Source organism: Vidua chalybeata, chromosome 6 (genome assembly GCF_026979565.1).
Source record: "Vidua chalybeata isolate OUT-0048 chromosome 6, bVidCha1 merged haplotype, whole genome shotgun sequence".
Lineage (NCBI taxonomy): Eukaryota > Metazoa > Chordata > Aves > Passeriformes > Viduidae > Vidua > Vidua chalybeata.
Window position 1 is genome coordinate 35,859,262 of NC_071535.1, and position 12,414 is coordinate 35,871,675.

The 12,414-nt window shown below is 45.0% G+C and overlaps 2 protein-coding genes across 17 annotated transcripts in view; one reads left to right on the forward strand and one right to left on the reverse strand.

Annotated features, from left to right (window-relative positions):
• PAPLN (papilin, proteoglycan like sulfated glycoprotein) overlaps window positions 1–8,772 on the forward strand; it is a 62,254-nt gene extending 53,482 nt beyond the window's left edge. Inside the window, 5 exon segments of the mRNA XM_053945112.1 lie at window positions 739–876; window positions 1,533–1,660; window positions 2,241–2,349; window positions 3,639–3,814; window positions 4,336–8,772. Of these exon segments, the coding sequence (XP_053801087.1) occupies window positions 739–876; window positions 1,533–1,660; window positions 2,241–2,349; window positions 3,639–3,814; window positions 4,336–4,511 (727 nt within the window). The 3' untranslated portion in view covers window positions 4,512–8,772.
• NUMB (NUMB endocytic adaptor protein) overlaps window positions 8,038–12,414 on the reverse strand; it is a 90,633-nt gene continuing 86,256 nt past the window's right edge. For 10 of the 16 annotated variants that reach the window (XM_053945119.1, XM_053945126.1, XM_053945125.1 and 7 more), the window contains 3 exons: window positions 11,995–12,144; window positions 11,016–11,159; window positions 8,038–9,991 (listed from right to left, as the gene is read on the reverse strand). In XM_053945119.1, the coding sequence (XP_053801094.1) occupies window positions 9,270–9,991; window positions 11,016–11,159; window positions 11,995–12,144 (1,016 nt within the window). In that variant the 3' untranslated portion in view covers window positions 8,038–9,269. The remainder of the gene's footprint in view (window positions 9,992–11,015; window positions 11,160–11,994; window positions 12,145–12,414) is intronic. The other 6 variants (XM_053945130.1, XM_053945129.1, XM_053945133.1 and 3 more) reach the window with 2 other exon arrangements.

Here is a 12,414-nt window from a genome sequence, read left to right on the forward strand (position 1 = left end):
TCTGCAGCAATCTCCTTAGCTGCTTCTGCCTAAAAGCAGTAATAAGCGATTCATTGAATTAAGAACATTGAATTAAGGCTCTTTGGTTTTATTTTTTGAGATCAAGAATTCAGGTCATAGAATGGGGGTAGGGTAGATGACGTTTTATTTAACTGTGGGAACATCATGGTTTAGTTCCCTTCTAAGACAGTGTTTAGCTGTACTTTTAAGAGAGCAAAGAACATGAGATGAGTGTTGTGAGGACATGACCTCAAACTTTCTGCTGCATGTAGTGGATGACCAGCTCCTGGACCTTGTGCGGTCAGGGGATTGCAACAGGCTCTTCACACCCTAAAAAGGCTCATTTCTGTGTGCCAGATAAGCACCCAAGGGGAAGCTTGCTCGGTGCACTCTTTAGGACTTAGTGCTGTTTGCCATGTGTTTACATTGTTAATGCTTCCTCAGCTGTTATCCAGAGGGTTGTTATAAGGGTTGCTGTCTGTAAATTAAGCTGGGTGACAGGAGTGCAGCACCAAGCTGTGCTGAACTGGAGCAGGATTTTATAGAGGCTGCTCTTTTCTGAATGTTGGGAGAGAATGTTGGTAATGGCAAGCATCAGAGCTCTCATGAGAGTACAGAGAACTCCCTTTGCCATTGGAGGTAAAAAATAGGGCCTGTGATTGATAAAGCCTCATGCTGAAGGTCAAATGCTGAGCAAGAAAGTTTCTACATCTTTTGCTGTGCTTGTAAACTTTGCAGGTTGAAAATGGATAAGAGCGAGCCCACAGTAGTGGATGCCAATGTTGGGGAGAGAGTCAGACTGCCCTGCACAGTGGAAGCATCACCAGCTCTCACCATTGAGTGGCAGAAAGATGGGCAGCCCCTCTCCTCTCCCAGGTGAGCCCCCAGGCAGCTTCATGAATCGTTCATGAGAAGAGCCCTCCTCCTTGCTTTTCCTTCCCTGTCTCCTTTCTGAAAGAACAGAGCTGTTGGCCATGCAGCAAGGGTCTGTCTGGCTTTATGCTGTCCAGCTTCCTCCAACAGGGCCAGGCCGTACTGCTGGCCTGCCCTGTCCTCCCTCCCTCTCTCCCTCCCAGGCGGAAGTTTGAATGTTGAACCCTTGAGGGAACAGCTGTGACACAGGGTCTACAAGTGAGCCAGGGCTCAAATTTATTCAGCTACAAGATTAGCAGAAAAAGAACACATGGCTAGCAAATTTGCCAAAAACCAGCTGGTCAGTGAGCAAGGGCAGAGGTTCACAGCAGAGAGAGATCAGGGCATCTGCAGTGACTTTCCACAGCTACTGGTGCTGCTCTCCCCTCTCTCTGCTCCCAGAAATCTGCTCTAGCAGCAAGTTTTTCCAGAGTCTTATAGCATCAGTGCTGGGATTTGAGGACTAAAGGTTGCATTACAACCCCTGCAGCATTTGAGCTGCTAAACCTTTGCTCAGTGGTTCTACAAAGTTGTGCACGAGGCTTAGCTTCATCTCTGCTGGCTGGAGTCCCATCCTGACCCAAGCACAGGCTGAGGGACATGCTGGCTTTGTTCCCCAGGCACAGGCAGCAGTCGGACGGGGCCCTGGTGATCAGCCGGGTCAGCTCTGAAGACATTGGCTTCTTCACCTGCATTGCCTCCAATGGACGTGACCGCGACCAGCGCCAGGTCCTGCTCCGACCTCTAGGTACTGGGTGGGTGGAAGCACGCACGGCTCGAGTGCACAGGAGTGGGGAACAGGGAAGGCTGTGCAGGGCCAGCGTGAGTTCCGTTGCTGGCTGTGCCGCTTTGCTTCACACCTAGAGTTTAACAGGCATCCTGAGGACAAGGGAAGAATGAATTGTTTTACCCAGTGATCATCTGCACGTGTCCAGTGTATCATGGTGCTCCAAGCAGCTGGGAAAAGGGGATTGACAGCACAGTAAGAGTGACTCTCAGGGTCTTGTTTCTGGGACATTGGTGTGGGATGAATATAAAAGCAAGAGAAACTAAGGAGATGGTTCTTCTGTGCATGTGACATGCATGTGTCCAGCTGGAGGAAAAAGTTCTTTGAGACCTCTGTTACTTGTCCTTTCTTGGGCCAAAGTCCTAGGAAATCCACATTCCCCAGAACAGCAATGGCACAGCCTCAAACATGCTGTTTCAAGGCCCAGGGGCTTGTAGCTCATTATGGGATGTGTTGGACTTTTCCCATGAGTGAATGCTCCTACTCCCAGGGAGAGTGTGGCATTGTCTCCCTGCTAGTGATGATTTCCCTTCTGGTCCAGGAGAGCTGAGGATCACTGGTCTTCTGCCAAGCATCACGGTACCCGAGGGAGGGACTGCTCAGCTTCATTGTACAGTGACTGGCAACAATGTGAATATAAGGTGGTCAAGGTGAGCAAAAATGAGATGGAACTTCCCTTTCCTTCTCTTCCCAAACCTCATAATTTACCCTCCAAATACTAATGCAGGGTGCCTGCAAGGTATGGCAGAGACCACAGTTATCAACCCAACTAGTATCACCTACCCTTTCTTAAGACAACTTGGATATTAACCAAAAATCCTGGGCAAGATCCCTGTGAGGTGTGGGGGTCAAGTTCATGTTCCAGCCAAATAAGGAGAAAATCAGACATTAAACTAAGATTTCCTGGAGTTCAGAAGGGCTCTGTGCTGGAAAACTAATGACATGAAAATAACAAGAATTAAAATGAGTAATCAGAGGAAAAGTTTTAGTTGCTTTTTAAAAAACCCTCTCTGCCTAATTGTGAGACATTTTAGACTTCTTCTCCCAGCTTCCTGTTGGAACAGTTCTCTCCATTTACTGTCAATGGGAGCAAAGGAGATTTAGAAGCATTTTAAAGTGAAAACTGTGTCCTCTTATCTTGATAGTTTACCAGGAAACTCTGAATTTGTGCAAGTGTTTAGTGAGGGTTGTTTTTCCGGTTTGAAAATAATCAGTTATGCTTTGGAGCCTTCTTACAAACTATCCAGAGAGAAGGATGGGTAAATGTTGAAATTCCAAGAGTTAGGACTGAAGTGGGCCATCTCACACACAGAGCTTTTCTTCTTTACATAAGTTTGGTATTTGAGCTAACAAAATGATGCATGTTTCAGAGTTGGAATGAAACCCTTTTCAGTGAAACAAATTTCATTTTGTTGGTAACTAGGAGTTCACAATTCAGGCAGTTTTCCAGCTGGGCACAGATTATTCCAGGAGGGACTGAACAGACACAATCTTACTGGTTTTTTTAAACAAACTTTTAAAGGGAGAGGAAAGAGGACGCATTGTTCACTACCCTATATACTCATCAAGCAATATGTGCTGCTATCAATGCCAGCCAAACAAGTACTGCCAGACCACAACCTGGAGAGAGGGAAAGGCACATTGGATTTTCTCTTAGCTCCTCAAACCTCAAGAATGTGTGCTTGCAGAACGGGCAATGTCTTTGCACAGAGCACACAGACACAGCTACCTCCCACGCAGACACTGGGCAACGGATGCAGACTCGCTCAGGCTCATGTTACCACCCAACTGCAGGGCCAGGTTGTGCAAAAGATTTCTTCCTTCCTGCTGAACTTGTAAAAATTCACCAGTTTCACAGAACATAATTTTCCAAAGAGCACAGGGTGCTCCTTTACCACCCCTGGGTGGCAATAGTGAAATATTTTGTTTTTCACCACAGGAATGGAGTCCCCATGCGGGGGGATGGCCACCACATCCACCTGTCCCAGGATGGAAGCCTGACTATAAGCAATGTCCAAGAGGCTGACGAGGGATCCTACACATGCAGTGCCTACAGCAGCAGCAGCTCAGTCAGTGCCAGCTCGGAGGTGAAGGTGCTGAGGAGCCAGCCTAGCAGTGAGTACAGCCCAGCCTTCCTGCTTCTCCCAGCACAGTGCCCGGCCCCTGGCCGCTATCGCACCCATTGTGTGTGCCAGTCCAGCACCAGCCTCGGGCTTTGGGGAGCAGCAGGAGCCTCTGGGTCATGCTGCCTCAGGAGCCCTGCTTTCCATGGACAGAAAAGTAGGATGCTGGAAACACCCCCAGACCAGGGCATTGGGAGCCTAATTAACTTCCTGAGGTCAAAATGCCATAATTGCTTGACCAAATGGTCGCATGATTTGTAGTTGGACTTTGGACACCATCCAGCCATCTTTACATAGAGGGTAGATAGTCTCTCCTCTCCCTGGAAACTGCATTTTCCTCCTGTATCTCACCAGAGGTGTCTGTTTCATCTTGAAACTCGTTGTCTCCTTCTTGATGTTGGACTAAATTTAGAACTGGTGGGGTGGAGGAAGCAGGAACGTGCTGTGTCTTTTGGGAGGGAATAGCAATCTGAGGAAAAATTTACAGCTGATTCCCCCTTTGCTTGGCTACAGCTACTGTGAGTCACATTGTGGACCCGAGCAGAGAGTGTGTGGACCAGCCCCACCTTGCCAACTGTGACCTGATCCTGCAGGCCCAGCTCTGTGGTAACGAGTACTATTCCAGCTTCTGCTGCGCCAGCTGCGCTCGCCACCGCCCCCAGGGCAGCCCCCCGCACCCCCGTGGATGACAGCCACCACCACAGCCACGGTGACCAATGACAAGACTGGAGGTCTCAACTCTGTTCTTTTACTGCATGGGACAGTTCTAGGAACTCTGCCCTGCTGGAAAGCCCAAGAGGGTGAATTGAACAGCGTGTAGTGAGTGTAAATGCTCAAAGGTGGGAGACCCATCACCCTCAGGTTTACTGTAAACTCCTTTTCCCCTGTATGCCTTGCTGTACCTAATCCATCTCTTAAAAGTAGCTGCTGTCATTCACAGAAATAAGATGATAGTAGGGATGTGAGGATGATGTGACTAGAGAAGGCAGATGACCAGCATGAAAGAGGGAGAGACCAATTCTTCATACAAGCAAGAGAGTAGTGCTCTTAAATACATAATCTCTGAAGTGTTTGAAGATGGGCCTGAACCATTTCAACTGAAGCACTAATGAGCCATGAACATTTGTTCCTCCAATGAGCATTGCTGAACAAGTGCTCCTGGGGAGCACTTTCCATCTAAATGTAAAGGACTCTGGCCATGAGAAACAGCTTGATGCATATAAAATTAGCATTCAGGTCCTAGGAGATTACTGGCTCTCAGGATGCAGTTGTAATGTCATGATACTGTAGCTGTTTTATTCCAGCAGACCTTAGACAAATTTCTATTAGGGTCAGTTTGGTTTCTACTTGACTGCAATCAGCTTTGGAGTGAAATGCAGAAGCAAGGCTTCACATAAAGCTTAAGACAAATAGAAAAACTACTTTGAGCCCTTCCTGAACACTAGGGGTAATTTAGGTGAATATACCAACACTCTTACCTGTTCTGAGATGCTGCAGTTTAAACAGCATTCTAGGAAGGCTCAGCAGGTAATCTTTTTCCCCTGAGCCAGAACTGTGCAGTTCTGACATGCTGAGTTTGGGCAGGGGCTAATAATAAACACACAGAAATACATGTGTAGGGGCATTTCACTTGCCAGAACAAGCCTCCCAAGGATCTGCTCTAGTCTCAGTTAAAGCCAGAAAAGCCTGGCTCTGCATGTGGCCTGGGCTGAGGCCTGCTGCTACAGGCTAACAAGTTAGGACTTCCAGATGCAGAGCAGCTGTAGCTGAAAAGCATCCTTTATTTCAAGACCAAAATGGACTGGCAACAAGTGTGCATCTGGGGCTCTGAAAATCTCAGGCATAAGGGGTGGGGAGGTGAGATTATATTATATCATGTTAAACCAGGAAAGGCCTTGGGTATCTTCAGTATCTCAAAATGGAATTACTTTTGAGCAAAAGGATTTTTTTACAGCCTCCACACTACTGTTCTACCCTAGCATCAGCCTTGACAGTCCCCTTCTTCCTCATTCTAGACTTGGATGGGTTGATCATAATTATTAGCAACATTACCCATGTATTATTTGCATAGATGTAGGTATAAACTGGTGTGTAGATATTGATGTTTTGGTTGGGGGAATGGAGGATTGGGTTCTTTTTACTTTTGTCTTCTACTTGTGTTACTTTAAGTTTTTTTAAGAAATGCAGCTAAATCAGCACTGTGCTCACACCACTCTCCTCTCCTTCACTCCTGACTCAGGACCCATCAGGTCAGCAGCAAAACTCAGGTGTAAATTGCCAGGGTTGGCAGCCTAGAACTGGTTTGTACTCTAAACCCAGTAAATCAGTTCACATGGACCTAAAGATAAGAATCACTGACCCAATGGCTGTACTCTCATCAGCACAGGTATGGTTCAAGACTGGACACACTGCTCTAGGATGTGAACAAACAGAAAAGTCTACAAGCAATCCAGTACAGGAGAGACAGGTGACAGTCACAGCTATTTGGGGCTGGGTCCTTCTGTGGTCTGATAGATTCTGTTTGCTAGGAAAGACAAAAATACTTATTTTGCATTTAAGACCCTTTAATTTGATTAGGGGAAATTTCCTCTACTGGACTGCAGGGCAGGCATTACAGTATAAGGTTTGAAATAATTGGATATTTAAGAACAATGAGATGGTCCTGAAAATATCCAGTTGTGTTTGTACATGTTTTTCCATTTAACATCTCAGGCCAGCACCTTTTTCTCTGTGTGTCTGTATGGGATATTTTACCATTTTAGTATATGATATGATTTTTGCCAGAGACCAGGGACTAATCAGAGACTCTGTAAATTCCAGTCATTTTGAAGCCCTCTCTGTTCCATGTGTGGCATCAAGGGGTAGTCAGGCTCTGCTCAGGAGCATGGTTGGAAATGGATTGTGGATGTGTCAGACCCTTTTGTTCCAGAGTAAGTAGCCAGTTCTGTAAAATCCCTTTCTAAGATGCCAGAGGCTCTATTTTTAGAATATTTAAATATTCTCTGTAGTCAGCTGTCATTTAAACTCTGTGGTTATGTAAGATGGGGCCAGGAAGTGCTTTCTCCGGATTCCTGGGGGCTGTAACAGCCTCCTACCTGATGATGGGCAGGACTTTAACACTGGAAGTGCTCTGGCTAGTGGAGCGTTTACAGTGACCTCCTTTCAGCTGCACAACCATGGCAGTAAGGGTGGGCTTGACAGGCATGCAGCTCCCTGCTGTAAATCCATGCCATCAAGTTAATTAAAGGATCTTTGCATTTATTCTGACAAGATCAGCTTCTCCCTCTCTGTAGTACCACTTAACCACCTACTCAAGGTTTACTTTTTTTATGTGAGAATCAAGACGTTCATTTTCTTCCCTAAACAATGGGTTGTAGGAAGTGCTTATGTCCAGGGCAGGAGAAGGGTGTAGCTATACTGGGCTATTTTCAGCCTGATCTTGGGGCCCTTACTGTGAAAGATACATAACTAACTGCTTTCTTTCCTACTATAAATGTCTGTAAATACTTGTTTGGTTTTTGAAATCTGAAAAAAGCATTGACACCAACTCAAATCCGATAGGGAGTGTTTGCATTACTATTCATACCATACTGAACACAGGTAAGATTATCTGTAATGTCACAAGTTGTAGTTTTCTAGACTGTCACTATAAGACTCGCTGTACTTGCCTAGAAATAGAAACTGCTGGCAAGCTCAAATCTGAGGGCTGACAAAGGGAGTGTTTCTTCCCCTTCAGCTTAGGGAGTCTGACTTTTTTCCTTGTGTCTAAACTAACGTGGTGCCCATAAGAATGTGGTAAGTCACAGTAACAGGTTAGATATCAACTCGCTGGAAGGACATATGGCTCTTTTTAACAATAGGGGAAAGAAAGACTTTTCCTTTTTGCCATTACTGAATGTTACTGAATTGTCTCTTTGTAAATATTCAGTGATAGAAAATACAAACCTTGCAAACCCAGAATCTGATGCTTTCAGTAAAGGCCTCTATTTTAGAGCTTTAAGTGTTTATGCATCACAAGGCTATTTTGAAATTCAGTTTTAAAGTTCAATGCAACCTAACAGGTTGTAGAAAATGAGAGGTGTTAAGATATTATTCTTAAGCTGCTAGGTCGGCAAGCAGTGCTCATCCACATCCATCTTACACGACAGAAGATACCCAGAAGGGCAGATGCTGAAACTGAATTAGGGTGGGAAATAAGTCCCTCACAGACAGTGCTTCTACCACCAACATTTATTTCTGTTAAAGCAGATTATAAATCATCAGTACAAATATATATAACTTACATTTGCTTGTAAGGCCAAAGTTTAAAAGTAAAGTTAAAATGAGATGGTTTTCACAAGTCACCAGAGGCAGAACCTGGACCGGTTGCAGCCTTAACCACAAGGTTTCACGAATCAATGGGAAAAAATAAAACCAAAGTTAAAAAACTCTAAGAACTATTGACAGACAAACATAAAATGGTTTCCCAGGCAGCCCTAGGATGTAGATATGATGACAGTAAGTTGTCACAGTAGTGTTAGAACCGATAGATTAAGACAAAGAAACTGCAGCAATATATGAAAGGAAAAAAAATCCATACTATATAGAATATGTAGACTGATTCCAATAAAAAACAGTAAATTCTCCCCATGGTTTTCAAACCATGACAATACTGTTCTTTAATTTTCTTTATTTAAAACTACGATATAATGACTTATTGGTTGTGATTGTTGTTGCAATATGCTACTTACAATGAACAGATACAAGAACAAGCTAGAGCCCCTTTTTCCACCCCCCCAATATTACTTACTATAAGAATCAGCGATAAATCAATCTTATGTACAATTTCTTACATCCAACCCCCTTGTTTTTTAACCTTTGGCAAGATTACTTACAACTCATACAGCTTTTAATATCCAACTATTTAAAATATTCTAAATGCATAAAAATAAAGATTTTGGCTTTACTTTATTCTTTACATATAATATTCACTTTGTTACTCAAAATGGAAGCTCAACTTTTTCCACGAACCTAGCTTTTGCTAAGGTGATAACATCTCACCCATATCCACCCACCACCCTACCCAATTTTTCCCTGAGGGGGAACATCCAGGGCTTGCAGGGCATCAGGAGGACACAGGTACAAACATCTGCCTTCCTTTCTGTGAGATGATTGATGTTTCTGCAGAACAGGCTTTGGGACTGGGTGCCTTTTTTCGCTCCATTTGACTTCCAGCTTTCCAAGAGAGGAGGGAATGCAGACCGGGGTGGCTCCAGGATTCCTTTTAAGAACTGCACATTAAATTCTCTGTGTGTTTCCATCCTCCCCATAATTGCTCCCTCTTTCTAAGCCATTTTTGTTTGAAGGGACCGTTGGGATTATCAAAGCAAACTGATCAGAAACAGTCCCCTCTGCTCCCTTTATCCCTCTAGCCTAATGTACAATTTATCTGCCCCCCACAGGACCGCTTAAAGTTCGATCTCGAATGTCTTCTGTAGGTCACTGGAGAAGGGGTTGGTGGGGGAGGGGTTGGTGCGCTGCTTTGCCTTGCCCTCCAGAGCTGCCCACTGCGCCTCAAAGGGGTCGACCTGCGGGGCGGGCGCGGGGGGCTGCGAATGCTTGTCCTCGGCAGCCCATTTGCCGCCCTCCACGCCGTTGAAGGCGGCGGAGCCGTTGTGCTGCGCGGGCGGGTGGAAGAAGGGGCTGGCAGTGGCGCTGCTGCTGCTGCTGTCGTACTGAGGGGCCGACTGCTGCTTCACCAGGCTGGGGGACTGATGCGGGTGGGCTGCTGGAGTGTGGCTGGCAGTACCAAAGACGTTGGCCACCATCTGGGAAGGCGTGATCCCAACCACAGGGACACTTGGGGCTGCATAGGTCATCCCATTTGCTACACCATAGGGCTGAGCAGGAATAAATGCTGGCTGCATGGGCGGTACCACGCCCACCGGCACAGGCTGAGGCGCAATGAAGGTGCTGACTGGGAAGGCTGGTGCTGACTGGGAGGCTGGAGCGGCTGGAGGAGGCTGGAGCAGTGGCTGTGGGGCTGGGGCTGAGGTTGGCTGCTGTTGGGCTCTGACAGTCTTTGAGACCTCTTCCAACCAGCGGTCTGCCTCTGAGGGAGTACGTCTGTGATTTCCTTGGAAGAGACTTGGTGAGGCTGCACCTGAGGAGGTGCTGCTCCATTCGGTGCCTGGGAAGGAAAGCATGGGCAAGTCACTAATATTTCCACTCCTCATCCTTTTATTGGTTAGAAAGACTGGAGAGTGTACACAAGAACATACAGGCCTCCTCCTGACATGACTGAAAGATGCTCCCACCATTGGATGTGCATCTTTATGCATCCACTGTACTGTTCTGTTCTAGGAAGACATTTGTCAAGATGACGTAGGTAAGAGCTTCTTCACTAAAGTGCAGATTTATGGGGTTTCTTCTTCATAGCAGACATCTAAGACTTTAGGGTACACAGGAAAGCTGCTGGCCTGCACTCATAACTTGGTGGCAATGATCTAGTCCATAATCACTAATCCCCCTAACTGGGGAGTATCAGTTTCTGAATGCACAGCTCAGGACTGGTGGACTTGGAGCACAAAGGTCTAAGAAACTGTTCTAAAGACAAAGTCTGGTGCTTTTACAAGGACTAGCAGAACCTACTGTTTCACTAGCAAAGTTTCTCTCATGGAGTGGCACTTACACCATGAAATGAAGTAACTCAGATTGCAGCCTTCTAGCACATGTGCCCACATGGGTGACCATTTCACCTTACACAGTGCAGACAAGGCCTGGAGGGACAGACTAAACTTACTAAACATAAGAAATTAACCTCTAAGCCTTTAAGCAACCAACTTAATTCCTATGTACATTACGTACATACAATCCTTATGTACATTACTGAGAAGAACACACAAAAATTATTTTGGGTACACATAGATTCTTTCCCTTTTATACACACAAACTTGCATACAACTTCATTACTTCCTTCTTAAGCACTGATTTTATAAAATGCTGCCAAAATAAGAATCAGTCCAGGTTACAGACCTAGCACCAGCAAGTTCATCGCTTCCCTCCATCCACTCGTGCAAAACGCTACTACTTCCGGCTTTTGTTCCTGTTCCTTCCACTTGCCATTAAGTGGCACTGACAATTGTCTCAGGGGCTCAATTATGCTTTTGATCCAAGTTCTTATAGCAATGCACCGGATCTACTTCCAGTCTTACCAGCGACCACGGCTGCAGCTCCAGTATTAGCAGCAGGAGCATGAGCCCAAGGATTGGTTTCACGAACTGGCATAGCTGTGGACACTACAGCAGCTTGGGATGGTTTAGCAGCAAGCACACAGAAGGCAGAGGCAGTGCCATTAACTAAAATGGGAGCAGACAACATCAGTGCGATTAATTCATGCAAGGCATGCGCATGACTGGAGTATTAGTGGGCCAGGTCATACCTATCAACATACAACACTTTTAGACACTTCCACATGACAGGAGTTTGTGTAATTAGCCAAACTGGACTGACAGTCAATAAAGGTAGTAAATTTCATTTCACCAAGCCAACACTTGTTAAGAGAATCATGGGATGGTGGATTTTGATGTCTGTTAGGAGGCCTTGAGTTCTGATGACTGACTGAAGTTACATTTGTTGTTTCTTTAAGGAAGAGATATGGCTCACCAGTAGTAATTGTACAGTTAATTTTAGATTAAAAAGAACGCTTTGTAGATACAAAGTAACAATAACTACATTTAACATGGAGTTCTTTTTTCACACAACTTCTATAAAAGCATAGCAGTGAAATGAATATCAATGGCTGCTATGAGTTCTATAGCTGGCATTTTTCCACACCTCATCTAAGAATTTGTGTGAAAAACAGTAATTGTGGTGGCACAAAATCCCTTCCCTTGTGAGATTTGGTTCCTATGACACACTCCTATGCAGTTCAGGAGGCAGAATGATAAAATAGCCATTACTTCAAAGCCAGTCCCTTTTAGAGGTATCTATCGTGTGGTAGGTACATGAACTTATTGTTAAAAACAAAACCACAAAAAATTAAACAGACAAGATGAATAAAGCAGGATGCATTCACCCAAAATACTGGTAACAGGACTTGCACAACTTGCACAAGAAATTAAGACCATGTGTTACTAGAAAGCAACATTATGTGCATTCAAGCCTCATCCAGCACCCAAAGAAATCACAAACCTTGAAAGGCAGGAGACTGTGGTGCAACTACTGTCACTGGTTTTGTCATGGGGGCCGAAGAGAAAGGATCTTCTGATGGTGTGCTGAAAGCACTGGTGATCTGAGAGCACAGGGCACTAATGCTGTCTGTTTCCCCTTCTACCTCTGGGACTAAAATGTAAACAGAATTCATTAAATTGGAAGTTTAAAGGATACAGAAACAATTTACAACTACCAATGTGAAACTGAAATATAATTAGTTCCCTTATGTCCTACATGTTCTTGCTACTGATTGGCATGACAGCTTTTTTTTTTTTTTACTTTAGTGTTGAAGATCTGGCCTGAAATAGAACACCACATTAATGTATTTTGTGCTTAAGTCAAGAGGGCAAGGAGATCACTGTTCCAGATTTAAAGGATGCTTGTATCAGGAAATAAAAA